Below are 20,507 nucleotides of genomic sequence, written 5' to 3'. Positions count from 1 at the left end.
TACAGGGTCTCATGCTTCAGGGATGTAAGAACCCCGGTGACTAAACTTCTGGGCGCAATTCTGTTAGCTGTCCCTCAGGAAGCTCATTTTAGTTCTTCCTCCAAGGCAGATGGAATCAAACTTGATGACATGAACAAGCTGAATAGTTGCTTCATTGATTTATAAAAACTTCACAAGCTCCCTTACAATACCTGGCCAGTATGAGAAATCAGAGGCTTACAGAAAATTGCCCATCTTAACCTTCACCAACATTCGGCTGCCATTAAGCATCATGGTGTGTGTGGAGGGATACACCTTTTACTTGATGCATAAGCAATCTCAGTTATACATTACCCATCAGTCCAGGGTTGGTCTGTGCTGGTAGGCTGCAGGCAAAATATACTACAAGCATATCTAAAAAACATGTTCAGTGATGTAAAGAAGGAAAAACCTCTCAATTTTTTCTTTGTGTTCAGTTGTTTAACAGTGTCCTGTGAGCAGTAATTTGAGATTATTACCTTTTCCAATATTAAGCTTGCCAGAGATTACTGGGGCAGGGCAGGGGTTTGAAAGATAATGGTAAATGGCAGAACTAGGTTGTGCTGACAATCACAGTCTTTGAACCTGTTCTTCGAGCAATAAAGATGACAGATCTTTCTGATAACCCCATGCATAAGAATATGTGCAGCCTTGAAGTGGAAGATTTGCACAGAGTCAGCCCCTAGATACATTTTCTTCCGCCTAAAATAACTGGAAATGTACAAATGTGTCTATACTATGACATTAATGGGATATAAGATGACCAAAGAAATTAGTGAGTCTTGCCAGCAATACCAGAACGAGTTACACAGGTACGGTTAGACTAAGAAGACCCTGTTTTTTCAACTATTTATGGAGTTACTATTTCTACCTCTGTCTTTCCATTTTCAGAATGAGGGCAGCAATGGAAGACTTGGACATGTTTTTGAGTCCAACAAGAAGAGCATCTGCAGTCATGACAAATGTATGCCAGACTGATCCTAAGTATCATTTCAAAGAAATACTCAAAGCTTTTTCTTATGTGTCCATACAAAGTGAACACTATCAGGGCATCTTTGTAGGAAAGAATCTGTGGTCAATAGAATGGGGCAAGGGCATTGCTGACTTTGAACAGCATTGAGAATTGCTTGTTTCTTGGTATCTTCTGGGACCAGAAACTATTCTAGCAGCATGAAGAAAACTAATTTCTCTTACCTTTTATGTTTTGCTTAAAGAGATAGCAGGAGTCTTCCATAAAGCGAGACATGCTACTAACTTTTTGGAATTTGTATGTTCAGAATTACAAAGATTAGTAGAAATGTGTGTTGGATAATAAAGACCAAGTTGGGTGGAGGTGGAAAAATTATCTCAAGACCTTTCCTGAGATTTACAGCAGTTTCTGCACAATTTAAACTGCTGTTCTTAAGAATGGACAGCTTTAAAATTTAGGTCCAAATTTAGGTCCTGTTTACTCCAATTGCATGAATAACTCTGGAGAGCATTTACGTCAATTCAACTTGATATGTTGGGATCTGGTTGCATGTTGATTTTCAGTATGGCACCTTTGCTATTTTCAATCCTATAGAGAAAGCGAATGTAAACACTGCAAGAAAGAAATTCTTGCCCACATAATATGAGATCTCACCACCCATCTTTGAACATTTTCTGTTACTGTTCAGGATGCTACTTTTGTTGGGAGGAGGGCACTGAGCAGTTATTCACTGTGTTAATTGATGCTTAATACAAAAATACAATTCTGCAGATACCTTTATTGCATTATGCCAACAGTTCAGTTAGTATAATTGCACACAAAGAGCAACTAAATGTAATTTACTTTTACTTAATACTCACTCCGCTGTTCCTTTCGGCTCTTTCATCTGATTAACTAACGTGACTCAGAGTTCTTCCGAGAAACAGATATGTGAGTACTCATAAGAGGACTCTCCCTGATGCAAAAGACAAAATCTGTGCAACGACCAAGGAAGAAGAGACCGGAGCTGAAGAAAAACAGCAATCCAGTCTGGATGAGAAAATGATTTGATGACAGTTTCCATGCAACAAACCATGGTCACACAATGGCTGGTGGATACACAGATCAGATGAGACAAAATAACGCAAGACTTGAGGGCAAAAAAGGTTAATATTTTTGTACATTTCACAACACACCGTTTTTGTTCTGTGTGCCCTGACATGAGTAAGTTGTCAGTGGGACAGATGAGAAGCTGAAACATCAAAAGAGAGGCTATCCTCATGGCATTTGCAGCCTATTCAGAAGCAACAGAAATGTTTAATTAAAGCTTGATTGCTCTGCGTCTTGTTATCTCCTTTTGCCTACTGAGAATCCTATTTTGTTTCCTCCAGTTTCCATGATAGTAATTTGTTTACCTAGAATTCCTCATTATTGCTCACTGTATCTTTATTTGCCTGAATTTCCCATATTCTGGCCTTGTCTATAAAAGGAAATTGCATTAGTTTGATATAAATTGGCTTTTTAATTGGTAGTTAAACTCCCTGTAGAGAAATGCTATGGTTTGAGCAGCTTTCTGTTTTACTTATGCTAATACCTAATAAATTTAAAAAATAAAGCCAAAGTAAGCTTGGTTTACATCAAAATAAACAGTGCACAGATTTAACCATTTCAATCAAAAATCCTAGCTCCACATGAAGTTGTTTCAACCTTCTGGTACACACAGGTTTTCTTACAACTTTTTTGCAGGCTTCTTTCTGAATCAAATTTCACCTGCAACCTTTCAGCAAGAAGTTGGCATGTCAGCAATAACACATCATTAATTAATTGAAAAGGAAAGCATTTGCATTGCTTGGTGATCATCTACCTAATGGCCAACTTGCACTGCAAGTAATGGTGTGACTTGAAACCTACAGGAATTTTTCTCTGTTCATTCTGGTCATCATCAAGAAACTTGACAGAGCAACACCACCACATTAGTTGTAGCAATGTTGGATCTTTTTCTCTACACAGAGCATCCATCATTCCATGTGTGACACGTGACAGTAGTTAACAGATTCCTGAAAGCTTTAGGCTCTTTCACAGCATGGCTGCATTATGTCTTTTGAACCTTCAGTGTACATTTCCCAGAGGCACACCAAGCCATGCTAAGAAATGGCAAGGCTGAAGAAGTAATTCACTGGGTACAGGGCCTAGGAACAGAGTGGACAGGGAGGCTGGTGGTGATGACTATCTCTTTTGCTGAAAATGCATTTCCAAGCAAAGCTAGCAGGTGCATGTATGAGGTTGTTCTCAGTTACAAACAGGCCCTTGGAAGTAATGGAGCTTCTTTGGATTTACTGTCACGTAAACAAAGTGGTACCTGTCTTTCAAATTGTACTTCCTGCTGTGTAGGCTGAGCTGGCTTGGGGACTTGGGGAGGGCACTTTGTTAGCCTGTTGTCTCCTCAGCTATAGGAACAAAGTTCTTTGTTTTAATATGATTTCTTAAGAAGGAAATATTATAGCCTACGATCCATCACGCAAGCCAAAGATCACATTAGCTGTAATTACTTTTGGATGAGCTCATATTGGTCAATGCAGTCTTTGGGACTTCAGGGTGGCACTGATGCTGTCGGTTCACTCGGACAAAAGTAAATATGTGGTGATCAAAGCAAAGGCCTTGACAGACTCAGTCTGAGGTTTCTCAAATGCATTACAGGATGCAGAAAGAAACAAGATTAAAGCTGGGCAAAATGCATAGCCCACGGATCAAACAAACATCTGCAGCATTTACTGAGAGCAGGGACCCAGCAACACAAAGGAAAAAGGTGATTCTTTGCTGTGGAGACCCACAGCAATGCAATGACTTCCCACTGCAAGAAGCTGCAGCTTAGTTTCTCAGATTTCTGCTCTGTCTACACTGAGGGCACAAAGAATAGAAAGTTACTGTAGGAGTGATTTCAAACCTCAGAGGCTGGAGACAATTTTAGACAGAACACGAACAGGACCAAGGGCCAAGCCCAGAAATCAGACAAGTTGTCTTAGAATCCACAGGAATTGCCTTGAATTTTCACCCCAAGGTCATAACAAATCATTTGAATTGCTCTAAATACCTCAGTGACCTTCTACTCCCATGCAATTTGATTCCCATTATTTCTACTATCCAAGCTTTTCTTTAAATTGCATTCCTCAGATACGACAGGGAGCAGAAAAGCTAGAAGATGTTCCATTATCTCAGGTCTAGTGAAAAGTAGGAAGTACCAAAATTCTCAAAGAAACCTACAGCCTATTTCTAGCCTATCACCCACACAGCCACTTTACATTAACTTTGCATCCAAACTTCAGGCCCTTCTCTAACCAGAACCCGACCTAATAGCTTTTGTGTTACTAAACCAGTAGGTACCCTGAAAGGAAATGTGCAGCTACCTTGGGGAACTACATCACCACCTAAGCACTAATACTGTTAAGGGAAGTCAGTCAGAAGTCCATAATCTATACCTGTGTATGCATCCTGCCACTAGATCACTGACCCAAGAGCAATACTGAAAGCACTTAAAAGGGGGTTCCACTTACAGGCAGGGAAGGGAGACACAGATATTGAATGGAAGGCTGCAAAGGATCTGCAAAGAGGATGTAAGGGTCTTCTTGGAAATCACACCTTTGTGACCAGCCCAAGCTCATACACATCTGCAACAGAGCTAGACACAACCTTCATAGCTGAAGTACAGGCCCACCCAGCCCAGCATCCCCTCATACAGGCTTATTCCCTCTGTCTCATTCTTCCAAGACTCCTGTCAATGCCCCTGCACTTCTCTTGCTGTATGATGCTCGGTATATAAAATACCAACAAACTCTACTTGATGGCAACTCTTGGCCTCCACTGTCAGAGCTCACTTCACAAGAGAATTCAGGTACCAGCAGCAACCCTGCTGCAGCAGCATGCAGTGGGCTAATACACCCAGCTTTTCAGGCAGGCTTTGAAAACTGTGTGGAGCTTTTGATCACGCTGACCAGACTGCTGTTGCTATCAGAGCTTATGTCACTAGTTCATGCATTTCAACAGGATGCTGCAGGTAGCAAAGTGAAACATGAACTCGAACAGAACTGACTCAAAGAAGACTTTCTAAGATGGAGGAGTGGGAGAGAAGGAGGCAGTAGGAACAAACCCCTGGGCTTATGGAGGCATATACCAACCACAGCTCTACCTTAAAAGGGCTGGTACTTCAAATTGGTAATCACCTAGGTCTAAGTGAGAAGAAACAGCTGCACACAGTGCTGAGGGTGGTAGTTATAGCAAGTGCTCGTCTCTTGTGTAATCACCCCTCATTTCCACGGCCAGCCCTGCTCCCCCAGATAGGCTGGATGTTGTGGCCACCTGATTCAAACCAGGAAGAAAAGCTGGCAAGGAAGAGGGAAGGAAAGGAAAGGAAAGGAAAGGAAAGGAAAGGAAAGGAAAGGAAAGGAAAGGAAAGGAAAGGAAAGGAAAGGAAAGGAAAGGAAAGGAAAGGAAAGGAAAGGAAAGGAAAGGAAAGGAAAGGAAAGGAAAGGAAGCATGTTTAAATAGAAATGTAGGGCCCAAAACAGATATTTTGAATGTGTGGCAAGCATGGGAGAGGGAAGAGACAAACATTTGGGAAACAGTAATCTGAAAGGGAGGGAATGGCAATCTTGCATCTGTTGGGCCCATGCCACTACAGTTAAGTTGGAAAGGGGAGCTTAGGGGACAAGGAAAAATGAAACAACATTCACCATATATGACTGACATTTCTATCTAACTAAAAATCATGTTTTAAAACAAAGTCCAATACTGTACTCTTTTAAATGGGCAATGAAAATATTACTGAAAAAGGAAAACTGTGTTATTTCAAACCAAGCCTATATTAACTATAGATGGGTGTTCAGGTTATCACATGCTGGACTCAGCCAATTTGGACATCTCACTTTGATTCCTGACTATTTTTAAATGACCACAACACCAAACAAACCTTTCTTGCCATTTAAAAGCACATTTCACTTGAAGAAGAGGCTCCCTCTGGATCTTTCTTTCACCAGCTTGCAATCAAAATCCAAGGTACAGTTAACAGCTAAAGGTAATTGCTTTCTACATCTTGTTTTGTTACGTTTGTAAAGGACTTGCAAAAAAGCTCCAAACAAAGGCTTTGGTTAAAAAAAAAAATGAATCATATTGCATTTAGCCACATCTAACTGAAATCTGCACTAGCTGCAAATCTCTGCTGTCTGAAAATGCTTCTCAGACCAGACAGTTACCTGCTGGACCAGAAATGGGGGCAGTGTTGAGCTGGAGATTTCCCAGAAGCTTTTGTTCCCATCCAAACTTCTTCTGGCCACCTCTGCTGGTGAGTAAATTGCTTGAGTCTGGAGTGGTACCTCGAGGTGTCTTTTCTCCACTAACTGGAAAACAAGAAGCCACAGACTGGTTTATCACTGGGGGTGGCTAAGTCAGTACATAATCCAAAACTGAAGCTAAATTAAGGGCTGGAGGCTTCTTCGCTGAGAGCAAGAGCCTGCAGCCACAGGATATAACACTATTAAAAGGAAAGGGCAGATTGTCTTTCCATTGCTGTTATGGGAACTGTGACAAAAGAAAAATAAACAGGAATGAGTGGTGTGAAAAATAGCAAGTGAATGAAGACACAAAGCAGAAATACAGAACACAATCTTTAGCAACTGCTAGAAAGTTTCTTTTATCCAATAAAAAAGCATGTGCAACTTTTTTTAATTACAGCATAACCTTAAGACCTCTTTACAATGCTGGAACCTGAGGTACATTGTACTCATGTACAGAAACCAAGGGGTATCACTGCATAAATGGAAAGACTCACAGCCCCAGCCAGTGCAAATTAACATAACACAAAGCAGATGAAATATTCTGACTGCTGTTGTATGAAGATGTGGTTTAGATGTTTTCAATCTGAACACAGGTTGTAGCGTCAAGCCTAGGAGATGAAAGAAGGCAAGTTCTACCGCTCAAACCACCGTAGAAGTTTCATATGTTCAGAGCAGCAATCCTCCAATCCTCATGTAAGTTGTTGGTCTGAGGTACAGACTGACAGATCATTGAACACATTTACAAATTAACCAATTCACTATGCATGAGACTGTGAAAGATGAGCCAGACACAAATGTTCAATAAAAATCTAAATGGGGTGAAATCTGGCAGCTGAGGTACAGACTGGGCATATTCTAGAGGCCAGTCAGTCACAAAGTCTGGATCAGAATCCAAATTTTTCCCAAGAGTAGGAGAGATTGAAGATCCTAGTTTCTGATTCAGACTTAAATGCATGTCAGTCCAAAGAAAATAAGCTTGTTCTAATTTAACTGGCGTATTGTGCCCAATGTTATTGGAAAGTTAGTGTCAATCACAGGATGCCAGTCTTCCCCTAGCCAGAGTCCAACTGTCATTCATTTTGATAACTGTCACACAGCAGACCTGGTCATGTGGAACTCTATAATCACAGACTGGCTTCTGCATCAGCCTGGGTGGAGAGGCGATGCCACTGTCTCAGCTGGAAGCTGATGCTCACACACCATATGTCTTACAACCCATTTACTGCCAAGCTCGGAACCCATTCACTGGTCGGCTCCACAAATCAGGTCTGCATCTGAATGGCCTCTTCCAACTAAGCACAGTTATTTCTGAAACATGCCTTTACATTTCAAGAGTCTTTTGAAGATAACAACGCCAAATCCCTTCCCCACAGTTCCAGCCCCTTTCAAAATTTCAATTACATGGCAAATAAAAGACAAGTCACTCGCAGATAAAAGGAAAACTTACTTGTTAAATAACAGTCCAGACTAAGGGAGACATTGTCAAAAGCAATAACAGCATCAGATCCTTCTTCCCATGAAGCTATGATCTGAAACCAAAACCTGCACAGATTGGAAGAACATGGATTAAATTCTGTTAAAAGAGATGAAACTCAAAACTCTTCACAATTAAAGCTGTTTTAGAATGGAGAAAAAAACTTTTCATATAAAAAAATACAAAATTGACAGAGAAAGTATCCTCGCCCTTAACAAGCAAGATGATCTGAGGAAGGGAGCTGTGCATGAGTATAGGTAAACTGAAAAAAGAATACAGCCCGTCTTCCCTTCAGAGGCACACAGCCTGAAGCAAGTGTAAGCATGTGTGTGGGTGTGGGTGCCAGGCTAGAAAATAAAGTCCCCTAGCTTCTGGGAAAAAAACAATCAAAAAACCAACCAACCAAACAAAAAACCAGACATCTAAATGATTTTATTCTCACAAGTGATTTACACCCTAAAGTGTTAATAAAAATAACTAGACTGGGGCTCATGAAATCATCTGGAGTTTCTAAAAGGAACTGGCAATCAAAGGCTGAAACCAATTGAGGAAGTATTTGGTCTGGATCCACTGTCTATGAAGCAAAGGCTGACAGTCCTGGTAGTCACAAAAGGAAGGACCTGACATCGGGTAATCCATAGGAGGAGCAGAACTCATTATCTCCTTGTAGAAGCTGAGCAAATTTGCCTTAAATCACTTCCACACTCTCAGCTGGCCTTTGCCAGCGAGTTCTGCCGCTCGTACACGACCAGAAGAAAGATCACTGTAAATTCACCCTCAGTGATATAACAAGTCAACAGCAAGAGCAAAAATAACCCACAATCAAACACTTCTAATCTAATACTATATTGACCATGCATTAATAGAGTGCACTCATGGATTTAGATTTTCTCTTAGCTTAGCAAGTTCATGTTCTCCCGTTCCCTATCTACCACATAAAATCATAATACTTTGCTTAGGAAAGAGAACAATTTCTAAAAGCAGTCACCCGTGGCCTAGAAATGAGATAAGATGCTGAGAAGTTGCACCAAGACTATAAAAACATGAAACTATCATATGCTGTAGAACAAGCTGCAGAGAACGCGAAATATTACTTAAACTTCATTCTCTGTTGTATCTTGATGTTTTACACCACCAGAAGTTAAGCCATTCGTGGGTCACTTTACTGTGGATCTGTGGCTGACAGTTTCTGCTCTTCTACATATGAGCCATGAATGCAAATTCTTGCAGGTGTTCCAGTTTGGACCAGAAACTGGTGACAGGAAAAGATATTTTTGAGGAGCAGTCTTATTTATTTAGAAAGGCTGTAGAAATCCCATACCTTCAATGCACCAAGAATTCAAACACCAGCAGACTTTTTTTTCTTCTTGCAGATTCTAGTCCTTTATGCATAGTAATGGGTCTAAAATATTCTCTTAGCTTTTTGTCTGCTACCAGTATTCTTACATTGGTCTTGTCGTCTCCTATAGTTTTTAAAAGCTACCTCTCCTTTACCAGAAAATCAATCCCCCTCAAACAAAATTCAAGTCAATCTTCTCTGTTTATATGTGCATTTACTTTGGGACAGGATTTCCTGTGTTTTCAATGAGGGTTTTTACTATTTCAGCCATCTGACTCTGTCAACAAACACAATCATCTTCCATGTTGTTCTGAAATACAGCGCAGCTTTCACCACCAGTGATGACAGTGAGGTTTGACATAAGCTAAAACAGACCCCAGGGATATCTGTGCCTTTTGAGGATACCTATATTGAAGTGCTGTCTTCTTCTGCAACTGATGTTCTTGTTAAGCTACAGATGGGGAGCCAGTGAGAAAAGCTGACCCAACCAAAGCAAAAGCTTCAAACAGAAAAAAAATCCTAGCAGTCCCTGAAGGGTGCAAAAGGGTTGAGAACACAGCACCGTCTGTTCACAACAGAAAAGAGTTGATATAGTAACTACGTTCCTCCTTCTTTATTTCTGGTAAAGTAAAACAATAATGCTTCAATACTGAAATGTCTTGCTTCTTGGAGATACACACTGAACATATGGAGAGACATTTCTAAAATGGATTTTATATACTCTAAAGACACGAGCAACTGCTATGAAAAAGCAGGCGATTGACACAAAGAACAGTGGATATAGTGAAGGAAGAATATCCCTAGCATTAAATGAAACTCCAAAGAGCAAGACATAATTTTCTTTGCTAAATGATGCATTATTATTAGCTCAAAAGGTAGCATCTCCATCCAAACAAATCTGGAGACCACAAAAGTGTATGTTTTGACTTTCCATACAAAGTGCAGGTACGGTCTGATGTTGCCAGAATCCCCACAGTTCTTAGCTGGTATACCTGAAACCCACTGCAGGTATGTCTAGGAGGAGAACTGGAAGAAACATAAAAATCACTGGATGTTAAACTGGCTTCTAAGTACTTATTCCCCCTGCCTCCTCCCTCCGTTTGCTCCGTGGCTGACATCCCACAACACTCCAAATGGAATTACAAGCTCTAGCATAAACATAAACTGTTCAGTTCCAGACATGCCATGTGAGGCTTAAACAACAGCTGCTGGACAGACAAAGGGGGCTCTGATCTACTTCTCCCTCTAAGTTACTGTGGCAGCAGCAGCGATGACTGAACCCTACCTGAAACAGGTCCTGAACCACCACAGATCACAGTCTGGTATGTGATGGAGAACCAGGACCTACCTTGGGCTGTAAACTACAGGCTGTAGCTCAGCAGAAGCTTCTCCCTCTCTGTTGTGTGTTGCTGAAACCCCCAGGAAGAGGTAAGGTGGAAATGGATTCAGCTACATGTCTTTCAGTTGGCTGTGTCTGCAAATCAGTGCCCTGCACACAGTGAACGTTGGAGCTGCATGGAAGGGACCACTGGAACTGAGTCTCTGATGCATTTAATCTTCAGCCTGTTTCCTGGGGGTGCACACTAAATGCTACTTGGAGATGTGGATATTTTGATGTGTACTTATGTTTGTAAGGTGCTAAGTTGAGGCTGCAAAATGAATGAAAAAGACAAGCAGTTCTTAGATGTGTCTACCCTCCACTTCTGCAGTCTTTAGCTCAGGTTGCATAAAAGAAGAGGCAGATACTTCTGCAAAGACTACTATGTACCTTTCTTTGTACCTGGCAACTAAATACATCTGAAAATAGCTTCAGGCAGTTTCCTCCACAGAATTTAAGCTTCATGCCCCGAGGTGTTATCCTTTGATGCGCTGTGCATGTCATGCCTTTTCAGACAACAAAGAGTTGTTCTTACAAGAATTATCAAATGTTCAGCCCCTAAGAACAGAAAGGCATGATATAAGCCAGTATTTCTGTCATTGAAGGGAGTGCCATCTAACGTGCCCATATAAGAACACAATAGGTTGCATTTTGTATTTGCAGTTCATTCAAGTTAAGAGACAGCCATGCTGATCTCACCTGCAGGAGCGTTGGGACCAGAACACTTCAGAAGTTTTCTGAAGTTCACCAGGGATGAAAAAAAATGACACAAATGCCTCCAAAATAGAAAAATCATGTGAATGTCAAACACTGTTAGGACCATCAGTGCCGCTCTGGTTGTCTATTAATCTGATTTTTTTTTCTAACATGAATGAAGTTTCTGTATAAATCTTCTCTTGAGATCAGCACTTCTGCAACAAATAGTTCATCTTTTTCTCTTCTCCAGTTTAATGCCACTATTAATTTAGAAATATGATGTCTTTCAGGTTCCATTGAAACAAGATCATCAGTTAACCAACATTTCAATCATTAGCTTTGGTGGTTTTAGCTTAATGGGCTAATTAAGAGAAACTTAATCAAAACTGAAGATGGAAATGTCACACATCAGTGAAATGGAAAAAATCTCACAGACAATCTCATTCCCTTGCTCCCTCCCCCACCACCCCTTTTTTTTTTTCTTTCTGTCTGATCTGTGAAATCAATAAAATGACTCCCTTTGACTTTGGTGAAAGCTGGTATGGACACACCAGAAGTGTATGTTATTGCAATGACTCTAACAGGGGAGGTGACAACACCTCACTGACATTTTTGCACAGATCAAAGTGGGGTACGATGACTGCACATCCAGTACTTCAACTGGCACTCGTACAGCACAGGTACTGGTCCACAGCACTGAACAGACACACTCACTGCGAACACAGATACTGTGGTGGATGGCCATGAAAGGGCATTCCTGAAGGAAATTACACAGGAACAGCAAGATCAGCCCTGGCAAGTTTGTTGTGACTTTGTTGCTTAATAAATCCCAGTAACTTCCTCACATGGAACTCAACTCCTCATAAGATAAATCTGTGTTTCTAAGCTAGATTTCTTCATAGGAACGAAAACATGGCTGCTACAAAAGTCTTTCATGGCTTGGATATTAGAAAAAAAATGTTATGTGAGGACTGGTGGAAATTACTTCTTATCTGTCTCTTCTTTTGTCCTACTTGACCCCAGGAGTACAGCTAGAAAAAATGTTCCTTAGATGTATGATAACTGGGAAGTGCAAGTTACACCCCGCAGAGTTGAGTGTCAGCTGAGCTTTGAATACAACTCATACAAAGGACTTCTTGTTTTGTTTTTTTTTTTTCTTCAAATCTCCTTGAGACAGGTGGGAATTGCTGTACCAGGTGGACAAAAAAACCTAGTTCAGGTCTCTCCCTTGGGGAACCTCAGTGAGGCTGTCTGAAGGGTACAAGTTTTACATAAATTCAAAAACCACTCAAAGGTGACTACTGATTAAATATTTCAGTCACAGATTAGAAATGGCACCAAAGGCATAACAAGTAAGCTTTTTGGTTTGTTTCTTTGGCCCAGCCCATGAAATCTGAATCTAGATGAGCAGTTCCATGAAAGGTAGGACCAAGCATATTCCAACTCAGTTAAAGCTGACAGAAACAGGATAACATCAGAGCTTTTGGGCTGTAATTTTCTTCATTCCTCAGGATCTTTAAATCTTGGTTTTTACTTCAGCGTTGTCAGCATTTGAACTTCATCACATCATCCAGGATTTTCTGTTCAGTTGGTTCTTTTTGCTCACTTTTTTATTTTTTTCCTTTATCCTAACAGAAGACTGGCTCCCTCCCAAAATATCTGGGGCTTATTTACATAGGGAAATACGGAGCTAAAAATATGAAAATACTTCTATAGCTATGTTGGTATAACCTCTATGAGGACAAACTCTTCTGCTTATGTCACCTATTCTTAAGTCTTCATCACACAGAAATGTTAGCTGTTGGGTTTATTATGTCCTCTTCTGTTTGGAAGGAAATAAAAAACATTCTCCTTGAATTGAAGACCTCAGAGAGCCGACCTTGTGTAAATTTTGCAGCTCCCTCCCTTCAGTAACAACTCCAAATTCCACCTAAATATTGTCCCTGGCTCACACAGACATTTCATGTTTCCATTAGCCAGACTCAGGCAGCTGTCTTCATGCTATTATTTTAGAAAAGCTCATAATCACTATTTTTTTTCTTTTTATCAGAAAGATAGGGATTATTAACCAAGATTGAATGTTAATCTCCTCTGTACTCAATCCTCCACACAGTGACACGATCACAGCATGCCTATACGTACAAATCCCATTTCATATCTTGTAATGTTTCGCCTCTGATGGAAGTGATTTCTCTCTCTACCTAGCTAAAATAATTACAGCTGAACCTGCTTGAGATCAAGGTACTTACAGAATGGAGAAGTTTCAGGTCACTAACCCTTATTACATTCAGGTTCCCATTAACTTCTCTGTTACAAATGATGCATTGTTAGCTCACTTCACAAAGGAATACTTACTATTTGGGATAAAAGATATACTTAGGTAGAATGAGATTATTTGGAGAAATACAAGCATCTTAACCAAACTCAGTTACAGGGACAGGATTGTCACACAGGAAGTTACTTAATAGCCAGTAATAAAGGCAGAGATTTTAAAAAGTGTTATTAAAGGCAACCATACCGAATATACACACGTACAAAAACTGTCACAGATACTCTGCACACACTGTCACCAAACCCCCCTTTTTCAGATGAAAAGAACAGTCATCAGCCATCAGCAGAATAACTCTTACTTCAAAAGCAGGACAGAAGCAGACATAGCTAACAATACAGGGCAGAAGAGCAGCAATAGGGCCATTAAAGTCTCACTCTGTTTTTAACAAAGTAATATGGGACCACATTGGAGCAACAGAGGCTATGCTTGTTGGATGGATATAAGAACAAAGAGAGCTAGGTGTAGATGTGACCAATGAATGCATATGTGGTAATGTGGTAACTGAAGGAAAGAAGCCAGAGAGTCATGGTCAATGGGGTGGAGTCCAGTTGGAGGCCTGTATCTAGTGGAGTGCCTCAAGGGTTGGTACTGAGACCAGTCCTATTCAATATATTCGTCGATGACTTGGATGAGGGACTAGAGTGCACTGTCAGCAAGTTTGCTGATGACACGAAGCTGGGAGGAGTGGCTGATATGCCAGACGACTGTGTTGTCATCCAGAGACCTGGACAGGCTGGAGAGTTGGGCAGGGAGAAATTTAATGAAATATAACAAGGGAAACTGTAGATTCTTGCATCTGGGCAGGAACAACCCCAGGTTCCAGTATAAGTTGGGGAATGACCTGTTAGAGATCAGCGTAGGGGAAAGGGACCTGGGGGTCCTGGTGGACAGCAGGATGACCGTGAGCCAGCACTGTGCCCTTGTGGCCAGGAAGGCCAATGGCATCCTGGGGTGTATTAGAACGGGGGTGGTCAGTAGGTCAGAGAGGTTCTTCTTCCCCTCTACTCTGCCCTGGTGAGACCACATCTGGAATATTGTGTCCAGTTCTGGTCCCCTCGGTTCCAGAAGGACAGGGAACTGCTGGAGAGAGTCCAGCGCAGGGCAACAAAGATGATTAAGGGAGTGGAGCATCTCCCATATGAGGAAAGGTTGAGGGAGCTGGGTCTCTTTAGCTTGGAGAAGAGGAGACTGAGGGGTGACCTCATTAGTGTTTATAAATATGTAAAGGGTGAACGTCACGAGGATGGAACCAGGCTCTTCTCAGTAACAACTAATGATAGGACAAGGGGCAATGGGTTCAAACTGGGACACAAGAGGTTCCACTCAAATTTGAGAAGAAAATTCTTCACAGTGAGGGTGACAGACACTGGAACAGGCTGCCCAGGGATGTTGTGGAGCCTCCTTCTCTGGAGATATTCAAAACCCACCTGGACACCTTCCTGTGTAACCTCATCTGGGTGTTCCTGCTGTGGCAGGGGGATTGGACTGGATGATCTTTCGAGGTCCTTTCCAATCCCTAACATTCGGTGATTCTGTGATTGTTGTTTGTATGGAGGGTCCCTGTTTCTTCACCATAGAATGGGATGAAAGTTCAGGAATAACAGGAGACAAACAGGTCTCTGGGTACAAAATGTTGCCAAGAACTTTCTTTTTCTTTTTCTTCCTTGATGGGAAAACTAATTCTCAGAAACTCATTAGAAAGATAATCTGAAAGCAGTGCAAGGGAAAGACAGAGCAATGCAAGACAGAATTATTAGAGAAGAAGAATGCTCAGCCACAACTGGCAGAAATGCAGCAGAGTGGTATGACTGAGACAACTTCTTTTGACTGCTCTGTTTCCTGCAGCAATTAGTGAGAGGTTCCGCAGCTGCTCTGGCTGCCACTGCGATCAGCACGGCTGAAGGAGCCAGACAGAGCAAAGGGGATCACTCCTGAGGACTGAAACAGAACCCCACATTGGCACACAGGTGAAAAACCAGTGAGCACCAGCCTAGTCCATAAAAACCCAGCAAACCAGTAAGAATGGAATAGGTAAAGAAACCAGTTTAAAGAAAGAAAATATAATCATCTGGACATGAATTTTGACTTGTTGCAACAGAAGGTCACCTTCTGGGGTAACTTAAGTTTGTAGACACTTTTGCATTCTTCCTCAGGAAAGTCACATCCATACTACCTACCTAGTAAGTCACATTTTTCTCTTCCAACATAGTAAAATTCCTCAGTCTGTGTTCAGAAGATCATCAGCAAGAAAATAATTTTTAAGCTCTCTGACCACAATGAGACCAAAAGAAAATTGTTTTTCACTTTCTGAAGGTACTGCCCTGCTAAAAGGACACAGAGTCCAGTCTGCTATCAGTGAGAAGGCAAATGGTGCCACTGCTTATGATCAAAAATGAAGTTTCTAGTGACTTCAAGTAAACTCCTTCTCTCAGCCCTCCTTCCATCTGGCCATTGTTACTTAAGACTGGCTACGAATTTAGCCTTTGTAATGCCAAAAAAATAAACTTAAGGATGAAGGAGGCCAAGGAAGCCTTTCTAACCAGTAGACACATTTACTTTCCTTTTTTACTTCTATACAATCTTTTTTCTATCAGAAGACTGCACTGAGGTTGGGCATGTTGCTATTAATAGTTGCCATTTGTTAAAAAGTTCCTCTCAACAGAAGTTTCAGGGAAATCTCTAAAGAAACATACAGGTAGAGTAGAGAATATAGTACTTAAAAGACCAGAGTTGGGCTGGGCTGGCTCATGTGAAGTCCACTTCAAGGCAACTCCAGCCAGGCGGTAGATGGACCCACGGAACATTTAGTCTACATGTCACTCCACGTGGCTGGCCTCAGCTTCTCCAAGAGAGCAGAAATCAAGAGAATTAGTATTTGTTTCTTAAAGTAATTTTTTCCAGCCAGGCTTCAGCCTGTTAGAGCTAAACCTTTTCCACCTTTTCCACTGTCTGGAAAAACAGTTGTTAGGTGGGCTGGTGGCAATAAGCATCAGCCTACAGCCAGCTCTAGAGAATCACTTTGTTACACGTGCTTGCAATTTATCTATGCAATATACCTTAACCATACTGTTAAACTAACAAAATGTCTAATTATTAGCTACACAAATCATTCATCTTCAATTACATGAGGCTTCTGTTTGCTCCTGCTGTCACATTCCCATGACTATATCATTATTAAAATTCAAACTCACATTTACTTACTAACTAAAACCAAATGTATAAAAACAGCAAGCCCAAACTATCAACTACGACAGAGCTTTCAAGACCATCTCCTACTTGCATATCTGTGAAGGTGAAAAAGAACAATTCTCAACAGACTCATCTCTGGAAAACAAATGGTAATCTTCCATCTAATACAACAGTTTTACAATAACACAGTTTTCTACACTACTCTCAACCCAATCACTTTAGCACTGCATTAATGTGTAAATTTCAGTATGCAAAAATTACCAGTTCCCTGGCTTTCACTAATCTGTGTTGATTATCTGATTTGTCCTTCAGGGAGGGGCAGGTGACTCCATGGGGGCCAAATGAGGATTGTTAGTTCATGCTGAGTATATTTAAATGGCAAGTTAAAATTCAGCACCTCTGGAGACTTTGCCTTTTGCCTCTGGTAAGCACAATTTGTTCATCCAGCAGCTCAAGAAGCTCTTGCCCACAACTGGCTTCATTGGTGGTGGCTGCTTTGGTGGCACATCCTTCACCAGGCCCTTCACCCTTCCTTCCCCCCTCCACAGAGGACACCGAGCATGTGGAACTAGGTTACAGCTCCATTAACCTCCACAACACATGAGCAAACTCTCAAGATGAGGAAGAATAGCTAACTTTGGAAAGATGTAAGAAGCCAGGACTTCAGCCTCTTTAAAGGCCATGCAAGAAAGGAAAGACCTCACACAAGGTGACATTGCAACTGGATGATTTTCTAAGGATCAGATGGGAGGAAAGAAGACAATCCTTTCCTCATCGTACTCTTGGAAATGAGGAATGTATTCTGGGTTGCCCAGGATAAGGCAGTGCTAGAAATCTAACATCCCTCAGTCCCAATTTAGCATCTTTGTCATACTCCTCCCTACTTGCCGTTACTGCCAAATCACCTGAAATGTTCTAGCTGTGATTTTTTGCCAAAACATAATTTCCCTGAACAGCCCAGGGGACATAAAACATTTAAGAAATGTCTGTTTCTAAAGATAGAGCTGATCTAATTTCTTGGAAGTCTTCCTAATGATTCTTTGAAGTGCTATAAGCCAAACATGGAAATTATGGCTAAGCAGCTTTTGAACATGCATGCTTTTGAGCAGTTTTAGAGCATATTATCTTGTTATTAATAACACTTTTCATCCAGCTTCCCAATTACAATGGAATGTGCTTTAATTATTTGTGGAACTGGCATACTGGTGTGCTTTATTCAAGAGCTTTACTTCTGAGGGGTGATTTAAAGTTTAGCTCCTTCTGTAGGAATATCTGCAATATCATACTTCTAACGCAGACCCTCACAGCTACTGACACAAGAACCAATTAGAAAAAGACAGACACAGCAAGCTTTCAGCTGCACCAGCATTGCGTTCACATCAATTAAACACTTCTTACAGTTCAATAAAACTGCCATTTATCTCCAAAGTATATATACTGCAGTCTTCCCTGTACCATTTTGGTGTACACTTCCATGGAGTTCGTTCTTAATCTGTACATCAGTTCATATTTCCTAAGAAATGGGTTCCAAGATGATGCAAAAGACACCTGAAGTATTTCCAAATCTCATGGAAGATGTATTCCTTCTCAGGAAGGACTGGTTTCAAATAAATCAACCTCAGATAGAATTCATTAAAATAGTGCACTTTCTGTGAATAAATACAGACAAAACTTTTCAGGAGACACCAAAAGTTCAAAGATTTCCTTGCTTATGACTTAACCTCCCATGTAGCAGTTGGATTTGTGATTCTACATGAACCTGCTAGCCTGGCTTCCAAGATCAAAGTAGTCTCTGCTTGACTGTGCAACCACAGAGTATTTAAAGGAAAGCAATAGTACAAGAATACAGAATAATTCAGGTACAAAACATTCCCCTGGCAACATTAGAAAATAAATCACATAAATAATAATGACAAAATATACCATTCTTCAAAGGAAACACTGAATGGGAATGAAGCTACCAGGTATTTTTACAAATGGTGCTTCAGCAGTGGCTGCACAATAAGCCTAATGCTGGTATTTTTTAAATCTTTGACGCACAATATTAATTATGCATTCAGGACCAAAGCGTTGGCAGTGTCCTTGTATTTGCAGCCTACGTGCATCCCCAAGAGCCAGCAAGATAAAAGACATATTCATACAATGTTTGTTCAAACTTCTTGTAAGGCAAACTATCCCTTAATGAAATCCATTATTTCTAGGGCACAGATTTCCAAAAAGACAAAGAACACTAGTGCTCATGACACAGATTGTAGATGAATCTTACAGCCTAGGGGCCAGGGCAGCAGGAGGTGAAGTATGTCTGTGTCTTCTCTACAAACACCAGAGGCCAGAGCACACATAAAAAGTAAACAGTGAACAACGGAGTATTCCCTTAAAGCTGAATTGTAAGAAGCAGCTAAAACAACACTCTTTAAATAAGCATATGCTACCAGATTAAGCATATGCTACCAGATAAACCCTTTGTGCTTAAAGCCAGAATACAGACGTAACTGAGACAGACTTTTATTAAGCTGAGCCTCCTGCTACAGCTAACACAAAGGTGTTCAGATACATCCTTACCTGATTTTCAGCAGGTTTTTCTCCCATCCTTTTAATCCTCAGATCTAGACACACTCAACACTGGGGACTTTGATACCCAGAAAAGTAATCAGCTGTGCAGCTCACATCCAACTTTAGCAAGCCACGTAAGATGATCAAACACACTACATGAAGCAGTATGTGAGGAGAATGATTATTTCCAGTCAATGAAACAGAGACACGTAAGTTTAAGCCCCTTGCTGTATACTATTCAGAGACCCAGTTTGTGAACCAAGACCACCACTCAGGAGTTCTAAAATTGAGTGCTTTGCTCTAACTACTCAGTCATTCTTTTTCTCCACCTGTAACAGAAGATACCTCCTGGGGACAAAGCGCTGCTTCTCCCTGTGGGAGCCACTTCCAGGAGCGCTGCTGGCCATTTCCATTGCCAGCTAGCTAGTGATGGAATGACTGATCACCATGAAGGAGAATGATGAGGAGACTCATACCTATCCAGAATATCTGGGAGAGGTAAGATCATCCACTGCCATATTCCCAAACCTTCGCTGTTATCCACATGCCAGAACGTCCGGCTCTGTTCCGTTCCTGTCTTGTTCTCGACCAGCACCAGGGATATATTTCCCAGCAAGACACCATGGATGAGCCATGACATTCGTAGCTAGAAGGAAGAGAACATATGAGATTAAAACTCACAAAGATTATCCAAAAGTTAGCAAAATTCCCAACTCTTCTTTGACTTCTTTGTTTTCCAGTCACCAAAAAGTTGATTCTTCCTCTCTTATGCTCATGTAAACATTTTAGAAAACTCCACAGATGTGGAAGCTTGTAATACTTAGTCACGCTATTTACTGTTGGAACTACTGGGCTTTTTTCTAGGTAAAGTTGAGCCCAAAACACCTGCTTTAGCTTTCACATATTTGTCTGCAGTTTTAAAGGTATAAGCTAATACTTCTCTTACCTACAGTACAAAGATCACACTCAATTAAGATGCCACCTAAAAGATTCAAGTTAAGACTTACCACTTTTTCAGCAATAAACTTATATTCTTGCAGCAGCAAAATCACAAGGAGAATAGCTGCAAGAAGCAAGCATCACCAGTAATCAAAACTTCACCCCCCAGATACTCTTTTCAATAATCAAGTTTTTCCTTACCTTTTTCCAAGTTTCTACAGACTTTCCAATTAAAGTTCAGTAACAATGAGGTTTTATTAATTAAAATACCTTAGGGAACTGGATTTCTAACATTTTTTTATCAAGTTTAATC

General features: G+C 40.9%; 1 protein-coding gene across 1 annotated transcript in view; it reads right to left on the bottom strand.

Moving 5' to 3' along the window:
* Positions 1–20,507, bottom strand: part of LOC136099669 (ALK tyrosine kinase receptor-like) — a 74,192-nt gene that overhangs the window by 42,757 nt on the left and 10,928 nt on the right. Inside the window, exons 3-5 of the mRNA XM_065834098.2 lie at positions 19,732–19,901; positions 7,742–7,836; positions 6,214–6,357 (exon numbers count right to left, since the gene is read on the bottom strand). Of these exons, the coding sequence (XP_065690170.2) occupies positions 6,214–6,357; positions 7,742–7,836; positions 19,732–19,901 (409 nt within the window). The remainder of the gene's footprint in view (positions 1–6,213; positions 6,358–7,741; positions 7,837–19,731; positions 19,902–20,507) is intronic.

The sequence above is a fragment of the Patagioenas fasciata genome, chromosome 3, assembly GCF_037038585.1.
Source record: "Patagioenas fasciata isolate bPatFas1 chromosome 3, bPatFas1.hap1, whole genome shotgun sequence".
Taxonomy (NCBI): domain Eukaryota; kingdom Metazoa; phylum Chordata; class Aves; order Columbiformes; family Columbidae; genus Patagioenas; species Patagioenas fasciata.
Note: the sequence above shows the minus strand (reverse complement) of the source record. Positions and strands in the feature narration are given on the sequence as shown.